At 32.1% G+C, this 20571-nt stretch overlaps 1 protein-coding gene across 2 annotated transcripts in view; it reads left to right on the top strand.

The window, feature by feature from the left end:
- The window catches only part of LOC129226440 (putative sodium-dependent multivitamin transporter), a 49687-nt gene that overhangs the window by 9646 nt on the left and 19470 nt on the right, over positions 1-20571 (top strand). The window contains exons 3-7 of one of the 2 annotated variants that reach the window (XM_054861041.1): positions 740-805; positions 2737-2856; positions 8830-8981; positions 14489-14629; positions 18684-18819. In XM_054861041.1, coding sequence (XP_054717016.1) covers positions 740-805; positions 2737-2856; positions 8830-8981; positions 14489-14629; positions 18684-18819 — 615 coding nt within the window. The remainder of the gene's footprint in view (positions 1-739; positions 806-2736; positions 2857-8829; positions 8982-14488; positions 14630-18683; positions 18820-20571) is intronic. The other variant, XM_054861042.1, reaches the window with a different exon arrangement.

Here is a 20571-nt window from a genome sequence, read left to right as displayed (position 1 = left end):
CGCGCATTTGGTTCACCACCTAACTGGAACATCTGCCTTGCAACAAAAAGCCCTCGGTCTCGTACATTAAGATGGACAGTTTATCCCGCCGACATTTCAAATTTCCTCCCCCTTTTGCCGCATGAAAAGTTATGGTTGAAGCCAAAAACCGTGGGTGGGGGGATTTTGCGTCCGCGAAACTAGGGAGACACCAGAGGGACGCGGTAAGCATCGGCTCTCTTGGGCCTTTGCGTCACTGAGTTTTGTTAATTCAAGTTATTCGTGGTTTTACTTACTCACAAACTAATTTATGTTCAGAAACAACTTTGCTTGAAAATAGTACTTTCATTAATACAGAAAAATATGGAATATGAATAAATATTGCATTAAGAGCTATATAACATAAAAAGCATAAATTTGATTCAGACACGTGTTTCTGGTGTTGAAGGAACCGATTTCCGTATGCAGAAAGTGGATGTAAAGTCAGCCGAAAAAATATGGATGATTTGTGGGGTCTGCATTCAGAAAGGGATTTCCTGAGAACTTAGTAACACGTGTCTGCAATGTTTTACAATCTTGTGCTTTTGACGTCGTTTCGTTTTTACTATCGTCATTGTTTACAATACTTTGTTTTCACAAAAGTAACAAACCGATTTAGTTCACTTCAATTGTTTACTTCATTTATTTTACTATTTCTGTGTTTTTCTTTATTATTGTTCATGTTTTTATTAATTTCTTTCATCCTTTGTTCAATTTTCAGTATTTAGAAGTAAGATTTGGTAAAATGACAAGACAAATGATGTCAATTGCTTTTATCGTTCAAATGGTAAGACTTCGTAAATTTTGAATTTATCTATGCTATAAAAGACATTTAGGAAATTATTTTTTACTCATAATTTATTTTTTAAATTAAGGTTAAATCAAAGCTTGAGCCATTGTAGCTGAAAAAGGCATAATCTTTAACTTCAGATATGAATTTAGAGTCAGCTCGTTTTTGAGGCAGTTTAAATTGAAATTACAAGATTTAATTTTAATTTTTTCAGTTTTAGTTTTTGCTCGAAGTTGAATGCTCTTATTTTTAACATTAAATTTACATTCTTCTTGCCAGATTTTACCTATAGCTTATTTATTTATTTATTATTTTTTGTAGATTTAAATTTACCCGCTATTTATCCACTTCAGTTTTACTGTTAACGAAGAAAAAGAGTTGCGCGTCGAATTCAGAACTAATACTCTTAATCTGGTTTCAAATCTTAAATAAGTTTTAAAAAATTTACCTATAGTTTTTTCTCTGGGTAAAACTACAGGATTTCAGTTTGTTATTCAAGTAATTATTAAGTAAAACTAATTTGAAAAAAAAAAAACGAACGCTGCTAATATGTACAATACGGGGGGCTCAAAGTAGATTTGTGCCAATTTTCAAGATATTCACCAGCTCTGTCTAGTGCAATGCGATCTCCTGGACATCACGGAACTAGACACACACAAAATTTTTAACATAAGTTTTTTTTCTTTATAGAGATTATTATGTATTGTTAAACAGTTTTAAAAACACGGGAAAATAACAGTCTGGTTTAAGACTTAATTTTTTCAGAAAGGGGTGAATAGTTCAAAATTTTGCAGGTTGTTTAGTTACTTTTGCTTACTTCCATCATAATTACATTTAGTTTTGATGTGAGAGATTTTTCTACGTTTTTATCAGTAAAAATGATGTTAACATTCAAGAAATTCGGACTGTGTGTGTGAATGATTTGCTTTTTACTATTGATTAAGTTTTGATCTGTAAGCTTTCGAAATTTCTCTATCTACGAGGAGGTTTTCAAAAGTAAAGTAACAAGCCCATGAAACATAAAAATTTATTCAAGAGTTACAAAAATAGTGACAGTGTAAGAAGGGAATGCTTCAGATTACTCTCTAGATAATAACCATTCTTATCAAGGTTTGTGTTCCAGTGGTACACCAAACCATCAAAGACACAACGGGGAGTTAAATCATCGTCAAACTTACAAAACCACGTCAAGACGGCTTGCTGAACTGCAGCATCAGTTTTGAAATGCTGACTTTCCGAGTGTTTCTTTAAAGATCCGAAGAGATAGAACTGACTTGGTGTGAGATCGGGACTGTAAGCAGGGGGGGGGGAGGGGAGTCTAATATATCCCACCAAAAATGCTGTAGCAAATCGTGCATAGCTGTGGATGTATACATTTGGGGCAATGTCGTGTAGCAACAAAACGCCTTTTGTGAGTAGTTTAGTGTCGTTTACTGCGAATTGCTTCTTACAATCGACCCAGATTGGTACAGTAATGGACAGCATATACGGTTGACCATGATTCCGTGAACACTGCCATCTTCTAATTCGTCTGTTAGTGCACACCCGCGTACAAACAACCTATTTTGAAAGCTTTGATTAAGTTCGTTATATTCAGCGTGATTTTATTCATGCAGAGTCTCTACACCCGTCAGAACTCTTATCACCTTACTTTCGGAAACACCATTGTATAACTTTTGAACTAATAAAAAGCTGTGAACAACCTAAAATGCCTAAAAATGTGCTCTATTTTTCTAAGACAAGGTTGAATCCTTGTTATCTTTGGATTCATAGCAATTATTTTATCTGTAAAAAAAAAAAAAAAAAAAAAAAAATTAAAAAAAAAAAAAAAAAAAAACGAAACATTCTGTTTTTCCATGCTTTTTGATGATAAAGTAATAAAACTTAATATTTAAGGGGTTTTGCATCATATTTTTGTTTGATTTCAGATATTATACATGTCAGTGGCCTTATATGCACCTGCCTTAGCTTTAAGTGCTGTAACAGATTTACCCATCTGGGCTTCTGTAGTTTCAACAGGTGTGGTGTGTACCTTCTACTGCATGATGGTCAGTATGTAGCATGTTCCATTACTTTTCTTCTCATAAAAATAATCATTTATATTGACATATTTCATGTTTAAAACTAAACTTATCGTTATTTGCTTATTGTGTATTTCAGATAATTCTATTAAAATTTCAGATTAAAATTTATTTAAGAGAGGCATGCATATTCGCTTAGAAAAATAGAGTTATTCTTCAAGCTAATGTTTCATGGGTTTATGTTTGCTCTTATCTACTGAATTTGTTTTTAATTTCATTAGGCTTCTCTCTCAATACGTCTTTCGAATCAACATTTTTTTTTTTTCTAATTAAAATGAAGTATGCTTTTAACATTTTTCTGAGATATCATGTCATACGTTAATGGGAAGGGGATGGGGAACAGATCGAAAGACATATTTCTCTATCTCAATACCCTAATTTCTCCTTTTCAAACGTGTTCAATTATGCATTTTTAAAAATATTTCTTTTTATACTACATTTGTGCAATACATGAGAGAGAAGCCATCTTTCACTTTCCTATTCATTTCTTTTAATTTTTACGAAAAATAAGCCTAAATACAACAGTCTCAATAAGTGTTTTAAATAGTATGATATTTCTAAATAACAGTATACAATTTTCAAAGCTATATTGTGTGACTTCCAATGCCATTTATGTTGATACTTTAAAAACTTTGTTACAAAATTCACAAGTATAAAAATTACCACATTTGAGCTCAATATTTTAAATTAAGGAAAATTTAGGCTCTTATGATACTGTTTTAATGTAGCAATTTGCTGTTTATATCATACGGCCATGAATTAGTTGTTGTAAAAAAATGATTTTTTTTCTTTATGTTTTTTACATCGGAAAAAAGTGATAACGTCTCCAATTTGTCATGTAATATTGAGAATAAATCCTTATGTGGTTTCTTTATCTCGGAGTCTTGAACCCTTTTAAAACTTCATGAAAGATGAGATCTGCTTACGCTAAGATAAGACGCGCTAGCAAAGTGCGCCTTCAGTGTTTACTTAATGAGAAAGAAAATATTTCGTATTTTAAAAAAATATATACAAAAAAAGAAAGTCTTTTTCAAATAGTATACATTCAAACCTGTTTTTCTTTGATCTTTTTTGTGCGATTTTTTTTTTTTTTTTTTGTGTGTGTGTGTGTGGTATATGAAATATCAATCAGATAGGGTCTCAGTTGACGAAATTATTAATATAACGAGCGCGAGGTAGTATCTTCAAGTGATGATAGGGCTACTCCGATGAGAGGTCCATGTGACCTCTCAAAAATTTCCTTATTCGGGAAATTTTGTTCACGCTTCGGAACAATTATCATAACTTCATTTACTTTGTTTAAAGAAGCAATTCCTACTTATTTCGTAAGTTTTTGGCTTATTTTCTATGTGAGACTTCTTTTATGCAGCCTCTATTCACCGTATTTAAAAAAAAAACTATGTTGCGAAAAAAACAACTTTTTACTCGCGAAGTCTTGTGCGATTTTATATATATATATATATATATATATATATATATATATATATATATATATATATATATATATATATATATATATATATATATATTAATAATGATAATAAGGTGAGTTGTGATGAGGCCTTTAACGTTGAGGTAGTAACAACAAAGGATATTGAAGGCAAACAATTTAATGGCATTTCTTTTAAAGGACTTATTATTTTTTTTCTTATTAAGCAGTTATGTCTCTAGTTTCTGTTAGTAGTTACTATCTGTAAAGATGTGTAAGCTTAAACCATCTTTTACACCGAATGGTATGAACAGTAAAGATGGAAAAAAAAATTGCTAAAAACTTCTAGTACGAGTTATGCGCTGATCCTCCATCAGTATTCGATGAATCTGATTTCAGAAGGAAAGAAATCCTGTATCGTTAAAGTGTTATTATCTGAAGCAAAATATTCATCCACCATCACAAAACAAACAGCTGGTGTCATATATGTACTAGATGGAAGATACGTGCTCGATCATATTTTTTGGTCATATTTTTTGGTTGCAAGCTTCAAGGAAATATGCCAGCAATGCTGTGTATATGTCACTTGTAAGTATGGGAAAGTGTCATTTTTGATGGGTACAAAGAAGGAGAAAGCACCACTAAAATATCATCCGCGTTTCATTACGACAGTCAAACCTTCTGCTTTAGAAAACTTTCTGCGCCTCAAATCTTGTGCTTGCTCTGAGGGGTTCATTGGATATAGTGAGTGTTTGAAAAGTCTGAAAGTGGACTGAAGTGCGCAACTATATGCACAAACTGTGCTTGACATTGCTGCGACAATAAGGATTTTGCTGAGAATCTAGATCCCGAAAAAGATCTTGGTAGCGAAAACTTTTTGTTACAAGCTTAGGAGAAATCATTTGAAAGCAAAAAAACAGTTCCGCGTAATTTTTCTGACTATTTAATCAAATGTGCCGTGGGGGGTCATCTTTTAGTATATAAGTTCGTTTTGGGAGGTGATCTACTGTTCTTATGGGGTGGACAGTTCAGATTTAATGCATTTTAGATTTGCATGAAATAATACTTCTACTGGAAATAAAAAGGGGGGGGGTTGAGGCGGAGGGGGGTGGATTCTGTAGCTTTGGGAGGAGGTGCGCCATCGCACTTGGAGGATTGAAACACTTGATTTCTAACTTAAACATTGCATAAAAAAATATTTCCATATGAAATATATGAAAGGGGGTACTGCTTCGTTTTACGGCGATAAGGGGACTCTGTAGCATTGATAGGTTATGTCATCCCTCTTGGAGGGCAAACACCGTTAATTTCATGCTTTTAAATTTAGTATAACATAATATTCTCACTTTAAGCTTACTCTAAAAATTCCGGAAAAATACCCAAAACAGCAATTTTTTTGATGCCCCCCATTTCGAAACCCGACGCACAATGCGGTGGGACTTTTTACTCGTTCTTATTGGAAGGGTAATAAACAATTTGCACCAGGTTTAGCTTTTTTTTTTTTTTTGGATGTTTGGGTTCGACCCCTATTTTTACTGTACTATATGTCGTTTGCACAAGAATATTTCACTGGTTAAAAATTATGTTTGTGGTTATTTATATCAAATTTTGTAGCATTGCTGACACAGAAGATCTGAAAATAAGAAATGTCCAAGTTAACATGAGATGAACTTGAGTACTGTTTAGGTGTGATACGAGCAACAAACGGCGTACACATTTAAGGGTTTATTGTCCCTCAAAAATGATCAAATGATAAAAAAATAATTTTATTGCTTATTTCAAAACTAAAAATTATTCCGAGCACAGGAAAAAAGTTTCATTTGCTTTAGTTCAAATATTAAAGAGCTGATGTGTACATCACATGACTTCCTTTTACTCCAATTTAATGTCATTTTCCCATTATTGGCAATTTGGATGTGATTCAATAGTTTACTCTCAAAATATCACCACCAGTGGCCAAATTGAAACCAGATTTTTTAAAAAAATCGCTAAATTTGTTGTCAAATTATAACACGACTTGAGTATCAATCGAAATTAACAATGATTTCCCCCAAAAAAGGGGCAAAAGACCCCTTTAGAAACACACGAATGCAACCAAAAGGGAGGTGCACAACTAGACCCCACTAGGGGTCTACGTACCAAAATTCAACTTTCTAGGACATACTGTTCTTGAGTTATGCGACATACATACGCACATACATAAATACAGGCATAGGTCATGCTCCCTATGTGCACTTATGCAAAAGAAAAACTTTAAATAGCTTTCTCGGTTAATGTATTTTCGTGTTTTCGTGTCATTTGAATCACTAAGGATTTTTTTTTTCTATTAAAGTTGCAGCTTTAAAGTAATACTTTTTGCAATAATTATATATATTTAACAAAACTGCTTATTGGATAAGCAATTTATAAATTACTCAAATGTTTCGAGTATGTTATATCTTTAAAAACATTATTTTTAATTACGATTTTTTACTTAATTAATCACAGAAAAATTTCCAACGCTGATATAAGCAAATGAATGCACAGATTTTAAGAGATGAATATTGTGATTGCTTAGCAATAATAATAATAATAATAATAATTAATAAGTGCAAATATAAAAAAGCCTTAAAGGTTTTAAAAAATGGAAATTTTCCTAATTTTTTTGAATTTTTAAAAAATGTGGGCAATATTTTAAAATTTTGAAAATAAATTATTGATTGCGAAATAAGTGTGCACGTTATGTTTTTAAAGAAGAACAAAATTTACATTAATTTTAAAATGTTTTAAAGATATATGCTCCTTTAACTCTGGTTACGAAAATGAAAGGTATTGCTCTATGAATAGTTAGCGGTACCCGCACGGCTTTGCCCGTAGTAGAAAAATTAAAAGGTCATTTCGTTCGCCTGTATATTTACAAATAATGGATGATGAATTTCTCGCTAATTTGCTATGTTCATTTGTTCGCTCATGTTAAGGTAATTTGAGCACCCACATTATAATAATTTTTTAGTTCACGTTATGGTGATTTGCTCGTCCATGTTATAATAATTTGCTAGGTAAAATGTTCTTACAGTCAGAATAGAAAGAGAACAAAACCGAATTTTCGAAAAATCGCTTCGAGGTGCTACGAACTAATTATGTGCCAAATTTCATGAAAATCGGCCGAACGGTCAAGGCGCTATGCACGTAACAGATATCCAGAGATCCAGAGACAGACTTTCAGCTTTATTATTAGTAAATAAAGATAGAGATAAAATAATTAAACACATACCATTACGATTGTTTTTCTTACTGGGACATTACAGCGCCACATTTAAACATAGTTGAAAAGTTTCTTCTTTTCTCTCTCTCTCTTTTTTTTCATATTATAAAATATTATAATTTTTAAATATTCCTATTTTTTCATATTATAGAAAAATTCGTGAGCCTGTGAAGCTTTTTTGTGCAATCCGTTTATCTACAAGACAATTTAATGTTTTCTATCAATTTTTGAAACTTTTTGGACACCCTGAAAATTAATAATGCTACCAAAAACTATTTTATTTACTGTAAGTAATATATTTCGAATTACATGGGTACTTGTATGAGAAAACAATTGCTTGATTCACTTTTATTGTAACTTTAACCATCATTCTATTTTTAATTGATACTTAAGCAAAAAAAAAAACCTGGATACTATGTGTATATTACGTTTTGTCACAGTTGATAATCCTATAGTTTCAAAATTTAAACAAAAAAATAATTGTATAATAAAATGACTCAGTACAAAATATTGATTTTTTTTTTTTTTTTTTTTTTTTTTTTTTTTGCATTAAGGAAGAAGGGAAGTATGTCCTGAATGTTCTTATAATTGAGTACAATAATTATTTTTATGAAAGAAATTAAATAAGGATTCTCCAGAAATTTTTTCATCGGAATTGGTTTGCTTTTTCTTTTTACTTAATTACAATGTAAATACATGGAACTATTTTATTAACGAATCATTAGAATAGAACATAAAATACATCTGAGTTTCGTTTGAAAATATCCGTTAATGTATTATAAAACAACGTTTGATGCTTTAATGTAGATTGATGTTTAATAAATCTGTTAGTATTGTTAGTTAATTTTACTGATTATCTATTGCATGTATGTATTGCTTAATACTCTTAAAGTCAAAATATCTCCAAGCGAAAGGCAGACGAAATTTTTAAAAAAGTGTTAATTGGTGCAGTAATATTAAGCTGACTATAAGTTGAAATAAAACAAATGAATATTTACTGCTTAATATTTTTGTAGAATGCATCTGAGGGCGATTAAGGGATTGCTTCGATAAAATTGAAAGATTTTTCTTTTAAGTTTTCTTTTAAGCAATGAAACTTGCATATTTCTTCTATTAGGCCATTTTTTGCGTTCATTCGCTCGAGTTTATTGAAACTTGGCATCCCTTGAGAAAGAAATCTTTAGTTCAAAAAGTATCATTTTAAGACTTTGGGGGAAAAAATGTTTTGCGGTTTGAAGGTTTTTCTTATTCTTAGTAATTTACTCAGGGAGGAATGAAAGCTGTTCTTTGGACGGATGTCTTCCAAGCCTTGATGATGTTTCTTTGCGTATTCGCTGTACTTATCAAAGGACTACTCGATTTAGGAGCGAAAAAAATTTACCAGATAAATCTTGATGGTGGAAGATTGAATGTTCCTGGGTAACTCTTTTTTGATATATTTCTAAGTAATCAAATCGTATTTCTAAACTAAAATTTTTAAATTGTTTTTTGGTGTGGTTTAGTCTTACTCCCAGTTGAAGAATAATTTTTCTGCACTTTTCAAAATGATTGAATACTTTCAAAAACGGAATAGGTTTAGGATGGATGCATTTTATGTAACTGAATGTTTAACCCCTTGTTCGTGACGCCCAAACTCAGTTCGAACAATACAGATGCGGAAATTTTCGAATGCCTAACCTGTGTCCGGACAGGAGAAAAACCAATGTTTCAATGGACTCTATTCAATATTCATGGTTTGACAACGGTCCCTTTTCCTTTTCGTCTGCGGGTATTTTCATATTCAGTGTTAGTAGTGCTATACATGCTCGTTTTATTTAATAATCACTGGACTTTATGTACATTGTGAACATGCGTAGGGCTAAAACAGACTTATGACTGCATAAAAACGTTGAGAAAAAGGATGAATCAAAAGAGAATGTGAGTTTTCACCATATTGTTACAAATCCTGTAAATAGTAATTATTGTAGTAACGTAACCTGTAAATAGTTTCCCGTAATGAATATACTACCCCTTAACATATGGCTAAATTATACGACCCCCCTATTTCTTTTTTTGTTCATTGATAAAATTTGATAACGGTCTACTATTTTCCAGAAGCGTTTGGAATATTTGAGAGATTTCTTTCGGTGTGTATATAAACCGTTACGCTGGATAAAGAGTGAGTTTCGACTGAGAATTTGTACTGAGAGTGTGTATTAGCTCTGTTTATAGCGAGGCATTTCGCTGTGTTGTTTTCGTATTTGGAAGTAAATACGTGTGTAACCGTTGAGTTTACGGTGTTGAGTGATATTTGCTTAATTGCTGATGATTATTTTAGCAGTTGTTAACGATTTCTCCTGTACATAGTGTAAATAAAGCTCCTGTGTTTTTATCAAGAACTGTGTCTTCATTTCAAGAAAGTGGAAGTCGCACCGAATTCCGTTACAATATTTTTGGTGAGGAGCCAAAACGCTTTAAGTCAGGAAAATACGATTACAAAAAGAGTATTTCGTACCAAATGAATCGTCCATCATTCTTTTACAACATTTCTAAGTTAAATCCATTCGAAAGATCTCAATTTTAAACAGAAAGAAGAGTTTGTAAGCCGTAAAAATGCATGTGGTAACACATGCAGGATAATCCAGTTTTTGTTTGCTACAGTACCCACAACGCCGTGTTATACCGTGTCTATACCCGCAGTTACGTCACGTGAATAGGGTCCATTTTGTGAAGTTCGAATTTAGTTCATCCGATGTATATAATATCCATTTCCCCATTTCCCCCACCAGGATTCCCTTTATAAGAACCATCACAAGTCGGTGCAAGAACTGAAACTTCTACTTTCGCTAAAGAAAAAGCTATACAGTGAAATCCCATTACAACGAACTTCAAACAACTGAAAATTATGCTCGTTGTTTTGAAAATTTCGTTGGAATGGAATTCCAGCAATGTAATGGAAATTAAAATGGGATTGAAAATGTACTTCATCGTCGTATTGATATTCGTTATAACGGGATTTCACTGTATATTAAATTATCTGTAATGGCTATTTGGTTCATACCATTACGGAAGAGACAAATGCAGCCGTGGGAGGTAAAGCTCAGAATCTGCAGACATAAGGTTTTGAAATATTTGCTGAAAAGCTGAATTTCATAGTAACGATAGGAAAACCGTTTGAATTTGGCAGTTTTTTATTTATTTATTTTTTTTTCGTGTTTTATTTTCAGCTGAAGTCAAATAAGCAAACTTATACAATAAAATACAATAGATAACAAAAACGCAAAACAAAATTTCTAGGTTTTCAAATCCTTTCCTAAAACTGATTGTTATGACGTAAAAAAGGTAAGCAAAGAAGAAAATCCTAATCGGTTTTACTTTACTTAAGGGGTCTAAGGACCCTTAACCTTCAAAATGTTCGATTTTCTGGAAAAAAATATATGTTATGGCTAATTTAGTTCTGAACAATTTGATGCCTTATTTATTACCATACGCAAAAAACTTTTCAAGTTATCGAAAAAATGCGTATATTTTCCCCATAGAGATTTATGTTAACAGCAGCTGTTTAAGCCACTTTTTCTCAGGTTGCGTTTTCTAAGGTTTCTCGTTTTGCGCGTATGATATATCAGAAAGTTTTTTATATATTTCCGTAAAACTTTTTGTGCATGCTTGTCTGGTTTCGTTTTATGATCTGAACCTAAATTTATTTATTTTTTAAAAATTATTTAATTTATTTTTGAAATTTTATAAGTTAATATCAAAATTTTCCAAAATTTTGGGGGGAAATATATTTTTATTTAAATATTATCTTTTATTTTTAGTTGAAATTTAGGTTCAGATCATAAAAATAAACTAGACAAACATGCATGAAACGTTTTGCGGAAATACATAAGAAACTTTCTAAGATATCATGCGCGCAAAACGAGAAACCGGCACTTGAGAAAAAGAGGCTTAAAAGAACTGCTCTAAACCTAAATCTCTATGGGGAAAATTTACGCATTTTCACGATAACTTGAAAAGTTTTTTACGTATGGTAATAAATAAGGTATCAAATTGTTCAGAATTAAATTATGCATAACATATATTTTTTCCAGAAAATCAAAAATTTTGAAGGTTAAGGGTCCTTAGACCCTTTAAATGTGGAAGTTTAAAGTCAGCAACAATTGGACACACTTAACATACTCTATTGGACAAATATTTTTAGATTTATTGTAAAATTGCAACAACCGAGTAGATGCGCATTGTGCTTTTTATGCCATTTGCCTTCTTATGCTAAGATTGCCCCGTCTTCGGCGGCTGCTTAGGTAAATTTCCAAATGCTGTTTATCAATCTATCTAATAATCTATATGAATATTAATTTGAATAAAGCATTTTCCTTACCATCCTTTTAGTTACCTATTTTATTAATATATAATTATGATCAAAGTATCTGTAGTGTATCTCTAAGTAACTAGTATCTCTAAGTAACTGTCCAAATATTTATATATCTTAACTTATTTTCAAATACATCTCTATTTATTTCAACCTAATCACCAATCATATTCTTAGACAAAATCAAAAAACATGCAAAACGCGCATGTTATTTGGTTAAAACAGCGCAAAAAAAGAAAGAAAGAATGTATCTTTGTTCCTCTTACTATTCAAAAAAAGCTTCAGCATTGACAAAAGGCGCAGCATAGCCAGGGCATGGAGACATAACACATAAAAACAATAATTTGTATTAAAAAAAAACTGAAAAAATTCATTTAAATGTAAAAAAAATAATCATTTTTATAGCAAAAAAAAAAAAAAAAACAGCTGATGTGTGCATCACATGGCTTCCTTTAACGTCAATTTAATGATAATAGTAGTGCCTTGGAGTAAGCAAAGAAACACTTCAAAAACTTTTACCCCAAGTTTGTAGCGAACTGAAGCAAAAAAACATTTTACACAGATTATTTTTCCCAATATTGGACATTTTAATGTGATACAATGGTTAACTCTCTAAATATTGCCAACAGTGGCCAAAATGAAACCAAATTTTAAAAAAAATGCCAAATTTGTCGCCAAGTTAGCGAAAAAACTCGGCAACCAAAAGCTTGGCGATATGTCGCCAAGTGTTCGACAAATATTTAACACCTCTTGAGTTTGCATTGATATTAACAATTATTTCCCCCCAAAAACGTGTAAAAGACCCCCTTAGAGACATCCGAATCCAACTAAAAGGGGAGGTACACAACTAGATCCCACTAGGAGTCAACGCACCAAATTTTAACTTTCTAGGACATACCGTTTTTGAGTTAGACGAGATACAAACGCACATACTTAAGAACGGCAAGACAACCCCAGACTAAAGTTCCCAGACTACTCAAGACATATACGCACACACGTACATAAGCACATACATATGTACATACAGACGTCATGAGGAATCCCGTTGTAATTAATTCGGGGATCGTCAAAATTTATATTTTGGGTGTCTATATATTTTTAGGTATGTATCCACGTGTGGTCGGGTTGGAAAAAAAACCCTCAACATTCTCATTTGGGGGCGAGCAAAATGGAAATTAAGGCCTATTTTTGGGTCAAAATTATTTCGCGAATACAATACTTCCTTTACTTCGTAAAAGGAAGTAAAAAAAGGCGGTAATAGTAAAAAATTTAGATAAACATTATAGTGATCAAGATTCAATTGCTGCGATCTCGAAACGAAATCCAGGCTGTGACATCAACGGCTTACATATGACGTTTGTCTTCCTTACTGTGACTTTGCAGATATTACTTCTATAATTACCTTTTTATTTCTATTTCTATATTTAATTTTTTACTTTTTACGATGTCAAAAAAAAAAAACATCTTGAACCTGTGAAGCATTGTAGCGTAAATCGTATATTCCATTCGATTAATTGTTGCTTTTCCGTGATTTTTAAAATGTGCCACGTACTTTTCAGACACCCTACATATCCTTAAGAGTTAAACATGTAGCCTGAAAACCTGTCCTCCCCCCTCCCCCCACAAAATGTTTCTACAATCCAATGTCAACTTAATTTTATTAAGAATCTTTAAAACAAAACAAAAAAAAAATTTTTTTGCTTTTAAACTTATTTTTCAACTATCCAGTTAAGTTTGTGTTTGACTTCCTCTCGTGGTTCTTGAAACCACTTTTATAGGATTCGAAACAAATAAATTGCATGAACTTCGTCTTGGAAATGATTAACTACTTGTTAAGGGAGTCCGGGATACATTTTGAAATTTTTTTTATTATTTTCCTTATAGTTTTGAAATTTTTTGCACTGATTCATTATTTATTTAATGAGCAAAATCATAACATAAATATGAAAAAAAAATTTTATTTAAATTTAATTAGTTATTTTTAAAAAATGGGGTTGCTTTAAATTGCTATAACTCAAAATATTCTTGATCAATTTTCAATTTTTTTAAATGAATTACGTACAAATATTTAAGCTTTAATTTTTATTTGGCGATTTTAAAAATATTGATTGAATAAAAAATATTTGAAGAAAAATTCGAAGATACTTTTTTTAAAAAAAAATCATAATTTTTGCAGTAAACGTTTTTTTCAAATTCGCCGAATAAAATTTAAAGTAAACTGTTCGAAAAAGATATGCTCCAAGTTTAATTACTTTATCTTTATCGGTTCCTGACTTATAAGAGTTTGAATGCAAGAAATCGGGAAAAATTGCATCATGGAGAAAAACGCGTTTAAAGTTTTAAAGTTAAGTACACATTAGTTAAGTGCATGAAACAAAAATAATTATATCTTTCGTTCTATTTAAGATATAATCAAGATTCAAGCGTCCTCTTAAGCAGAAAAACACGGAGTAATTTTTCACATGATAAAAAAAAAATTGCAAAATTTGACGATTTTTGTGTTCCGGACCCCTTTAAGATTTTTTGGCAAATCTGAGAAATATTAACATTTGTTTTTTTGAATTTGTCATATCTTTAGTTTCGATTTTGACCCAGAAATTCGATACACCATGTGGAATTTGCAACTTCAAGCATTGTTTATGTCTATAACCTTATTTGGTGGAAATCAAGTTCAAGTACAAAGAATGCTTACATTGAAAAGCTTAACTCATGCCCGTTGGTAAGTGAAAGTGTAATATTAATTTTTCCGGCATTTTATCTGTAAACTATTTTAACATGCTCGAAAAAAGGGCATTATGTTGCGATAATGTTTCCAAACTTCCAGTGCAGTTCTACTCAAGTATACAATTATGAAAACAAGGGCGAAATGTAATTAAAGTGGGAAATTAACGAACGCATTTCTTATATAGGTCAGACCAAGGATTGTATGCGAAGGGAAAAGTATGGGAATATACAATAATTTTCCTGTTTTCTGCTTGACAGTTTTGAGAGAGTCACCTGTCACCTCTTAATTCTTATTTGGGTCTTTTTATGAAGCGATTCCCAAACTAGTGTAACTTGATTTTAATATGGCGAATTAGGGTATAAGTAGGCGAACTTCTTTCGAGGTAAGTTTCCGAATTTGCATACTTACCCCAGCTACATTTATAGGCTCAAAACGTTTCACGATTGCAGCACAAATTATGTTAAGTTCTAATTAAAAGAGCATAGGTGAATACGGTCTGTGATTCTTGGAGTGTGAACAATACAGAGGAAAACTACGAATATTTATGATGTTACAAACGATTAAACTCCCACCCTCTCGGATAGATAGGACAGTAGTTCTACTCCCGCTCCATCCCCAAATGTTGACCCATATGATAGTGGCACTGGTCATCTCGATGAGAATATTTCCCAATATATTTCTGCTGTCCCATCAGCTTCTCGACTGATTTCCATTTTACTGATTGGGTATCAGACATGCCAACTGAAGATAGTGCTATATATCAGCCGAACAATAGAGCATTGCAACTAGGGATTGCAATACCGGTATACGGCATACCGAATACCGGTAGTTCGAGCAACTTTGCAATTTCTTAATACCAGTATTGGCTGAGGAAAATACCGGTACTTAGCTAAAAATAATAAATATTTTTAATTCTATAATTTTCAATTTCACTTATTAAATATCTACTTATATTTTAAACGTACATTTATTTTCCCATGATACAAAACCGAAATCAGTCTATTGATGTAAAAAATGAGCTTCAAAAGCATGAACTAATAGAATATCATTAAACAAAAGCATTTTGTGTACTATGTATTTATTTTTTCTATTTTCCTGATCGCTCATTTTCCCTTTTAGGAAAGTTAATTTCGAGTGTAATTTTGAATTCGATTCATAGGACAAAGGGGGGGGGGGGGAGGAGAGGAAGTAGCGAACAATTTATTCGAACCATCAATTGCAAGAATGCTTTATGATTTTCTTCTTAAATATTTGTCTCAACTGTACTAAATTTTGGCAAAAACTGTTTCTTGTTAGTATTACAAATGGCAATTTGTTAGCCCCAGTATTGGTTTGTTGACAATTTGCATGAAATAAATGAGATATTTCCTGATATTTGAAGGTGATATGAAGAACGTTAAAGAATGTAATGGCTAGAAACACAGAAAAAGGAATTTTAAAGCTCTTTCTTATTCTATTGTCATTTCTGTCCCTTTTTTGTAGTTTCGTTTCCCCGTATGCAAAAATTGCATTTTAAATATACAAATAATATTTTTATGTAAAGTGTATTTTTATGTAAGGTATTTAGATTTAAATCTTGGTTAAGTATAAGAATAAAGTGCAATATAAAAGCATAAGTGACGAATAATATTTGTAGAGTGAAAAAGTAAAAATTCCTATGAAAAATGGAAATGTTTCTTCAAAATTCTAGATATAATTTGGTGCGTGTGTGTGTGTGTGTGTGTGTGTGTGTGTGTGTGTGTGTGTCTGTCTCTGTGTGTTTTTTTAAAAAAAGTTTTGTCAAATTTTTTATGAAATAATGTCTTAAATAATTTATTCGGTTTTCATTTTCCTTGTTAATTCATAAAACAAAAGTTTTAAAATATGTTCATGAGTTTCTAAAGTACAGTCGGATCCCGACATGCGCGAGGGATCTTGGAACGTATCCCTCGCGTAAGTCGAAATTTCGCGTGGTGGAACAACGTATGTTTAGAAATTTTTTATAAGCACACCCAAGTATTTCAGACATGTGTTAACACCCCTAAATTAGTTCAAACCATTCTTAACTATATATTTTAATATATTTTATAAAGAACTGACTTTTTACCGTATTTTAGAAAAAGCGTTACTATTTAACATAAATTTCTGTTATGAAGCACAAAATCAATGATTCATGAGTGACATTAAATAAAACAGTACGATACTTACATTATAATAGCACTGAACAGCAGATATCGTAAACTTAATTATAATTTTTAAAATGATGACGATGATGGTTTATGCAGTGTGGGAATACCCCTCTTTCTGACCTCTTTAAGCCACAACGAAAGAGCAGCTTCAATTTTCATGGTGTTTGTATTTCGCTCAGACACTACTCTGCGAGCTTCAGTATTAAAACTAAGTTCTGAACGTTCATAGATTTCCTTTTCTTAACTTTAAATTGTACGCTTCGAAGATTCACTCATATCCAATTGTCGTGCTACTTTCGATCCACTTTTAATTGATCAAGCATGTCGAGAATTTTCACCTTTTCTTTAATGGTCAGACTCTCTTTTTCTTTCCACTTTCGCCAACTTGAGATGAAAAATCGCGTTTGAGATACATTCTATTTTATCAACATTCATACGTAAAATGAAAAAAAAAAAAAAGTTTGGAATCGGAGCGGTTATTTGTATAAACTACAACAAAGCGTTGTTTAGACTAATACAGTGTGTGAACTTCCGCTTAGAGTGATGCTAAAGGGATGAAAAACCACTCACAAAACCAATATTTAGGGTCAACGAAGCCCATTTTACCGCTCCTCCGCTTTTTTCCAAAAATAATTCATGTTGGGGACGAGCAATTTGTGTTCGCAATAAAAAATTCATTACACATGAAAAACTCGCATAATAGCCATTTCACGTGAGTCGGATCGCGTTGTAGCGGGATCCGACTGTGTTAAAATTACGGGGCAGTCTTTAAAATTTCGCATATAATTTGAATTCAAATATTAAATTACTTTCGTTGCTGATCATTGATTTTCATATTTGAATGTCTTTACATAAAAATTGACAACTATTAGTTGATAATGAAAAGAATTTGTTGGAGGCGGGAACCAGAGTTTCAGAATCAGAACATTTGTTATTTATTTATTTATTATTATTATTATTATTATTATTTTGTATTAAAATACATGAAAACAACAAGTTAAAACTGAAAATTATTACCACCGTTGACGTGCAATCGAGAAAAGCTATTACATTTACTGAATCAAAACGCTTTAATTTTTAGAAATTGAAAATTCTAAATGACTTTACTTTTGATGCAAATGGTTACAGAGATGAGTTATTTGTATTTTTCATTCTAAAGTTTTAATAATATTTACTTTTTTCCCCTGTTTAATCACCACAAAAAAAAACTTTACTAATAATAAAGCGGAAAGTCTCTCTGTCTGGATGTCTGTAGGATGTCTGTGACGCGCATAGCGCCTAGACCTTTCGGCCGATTTTCAAGAAATTTGGCACAAAGTTAGTTTGTAGCATGGGGGAGTGCACCTCGAAGCGATTTTTCGAAAATTCGATTTTATTCTTTTTCTATTTCAATTTTAAGAACATTTTCCGGAGCAAAATAATCATAAGATGGACGAGTAAATTACGAAATTATCATGACTTGGAATGGGAGAGTGAATGAACATAGCCAACTGGCGAGAAATTCGTCATCCATTATTTGTAAGTATACTGGCGAACCGAATGACCTTTTATTTTTCAACTACGAGCAAAGCCTTGCGGGTACCACTAGTAAATAAATAAAATAAAAAATCATGTTAGAGAAATAACATCTACGAAGGCAAGGTTTCTGAAATTTAATCTGTTTATTTTTCACAAAAGTAAAAAAACCTCTAACGGTTTTTTATGCAAACAATTTCTAAGTCGCAAAAACTTGATTTTCGTTTCTATTTTTTACATTCCTCCACTGTTTTGTTTGGAAACAAAAGAAATTAAAATATTTCATTGATTTGATGTTGTTGATGATTTGATTTGTTAGAACTAAGTGACAATAATTACTTTATGTTATGTTTTTGCTTTTATAGGTCCATAATTGCATGTATTTTCATTGCTTGCCCATTTCATATATTAAATTGTAGTTTGGGACTAGTATTATATGCTTATTATTATATGTGTGATCCGCTCTCTGCACAGGGCTCAAAGATTGACTCAGCTGACCAAGTAAGTTAAGGGGTTATTTTTTTTCTGTGATAAAATGACAGGTTTGAGTGTTATAAGACACTCAAGCAGTTTTAAAATATATATTTTTAAAAATATTATTAATTTTAAATTAAAGTTATTTGGTTGACTGGCGTCGCTATGCTTATCGAATCGATACATTTTTATTTTCATGTTTCATGCGCATTGACATTTGCACAACCTTTAATTTCTGTGGATAAAGAACTTTGTACTATTGAACAACAGTTTTCAACTCATTCATATGAAAACGCTGTTTGGGCTTTAAATAGTTGAATAGTTGGAGGTTTATCCAAACTACATAGGTTTTTTTTTTTTTTTCCAAGCTCCGTTTTCACAGTAGGAAAGCCAGGTGGGCGGCAGCTGGCTGGTACTAGGATACTGCACATACCTCTGTCCAAACAATCAGTTACTGTCGAGTCCAATCTGCCATTTTCTGTTGAGCTACAGACACGAAAACATGGCTGCCTCTATCGAATCTCCCACCAAATGTGAATTGAGAAGTGTTATTCGTTTCTTGCAAGCAGACGGTAACAGGGCAGCGGAAATTCATAGAAGAATAAATCGTGTATATGGAGACAACTAATGAGTGCTGGTGTTGTTCGTAAGTGGTGCCGAAAATTTAAAGAGTGCAGAACTAATGTGCATGATGAAGGTGATCTTGGACGCAAGTCTGGCTACCGACGACCTTGTTCAACGAGTCAACAAAGCGGTTAAGGAAAATCGAAGATTCACGATAAATGAATTATCGATGCAATTTCCAGAAGTCCCAAGATCGTCATTACATTCTATAGTTATAGAACGGTTGTGCTACAGGAAACTTTGTGCTCGCTGGGTCTCAAAAACACCGTCAAAAATCACTTTCAATCATTGGCGGCAACGTTCTATGAGAAGGGTATAGAAAAGCTTGTGCACAGGTACGATAAATGCCTAAATCGTCAAGGTAATTATGTGGAGAAATAATATTCATTGTACCTTACTTTTGATGGTAAAATCTTTTTTGTATATTCACCCGTTTTTTTTAAATCGCAAAACGGAGCTTGAAAAATAAACCGTCATACAAGACAAACCTTTCTTGATTATTGCCCAACTTTCCGGAGACTTGAAATTTTCGATCTAAAGAAGAAGTGGGTGCGCATCTCTACTTGGTCAGAATAGAATGGACAATGTGAAGAACAAAACGTTAAACTCAGTTTCAAAGAGGGGGAGAAATCTCGCATCACAGATGAATAGGTCTGTTCAGAGACTTCTAAATAAGTTGAAGTTTCCCGCTTAATCGTGTTCATGTTATTAAAGTAATGAACGTTTGTGCTCAAATCAAATAATTAAGTCATTCAGTAAGTTACCGCCCTATAGCCAGGGCTAAGGCAGAAATACATGAAATACACCGCCAGCTCAGTCAATTACAGCCGAGGACTGCAGTCCTCGACTGGAATTGACTGAATTGGTGGTGTATTTCATGAATTAAGTCATTGTCAATAGGTACGATTATTTATTCATGCAAATGGCATTGAAAAACTAATTATTTCCAGATAAAATTTGGTTGAATTATTTGTCTTACCAATAGTCGGGTTTTCGTTTCCATCATTGGAGCAAGATTTTCAGTAATATTTGGGTTTATTCGAGAAGCGGTAGGTGCAGGAGGAGATGGTGTAAATAAACCAATTTTTGAATAAGTTTCATTTGTGTCTATAGAGACTGAAATTGTTTCAATAATTTTTTAATGTCATACCGAAT

The sequence above is a fragment of the Uloborus diversus genome, chromosome 7 (genome assembly GCF_026930045.1).
Source record: "Uloborus diversus isolate 005 chromosome 7, Udiv.v.3.1, whole genome shotgun sequence".
NCBI lineage: Eukaryota > Metazoa > Arthropoda > Arachnida > Araneae > Uloboridae > Uloborus > Uloborus diversus.
This window is presented reverse-complemented; position numbering and strand designations above follow the sequence as displayed.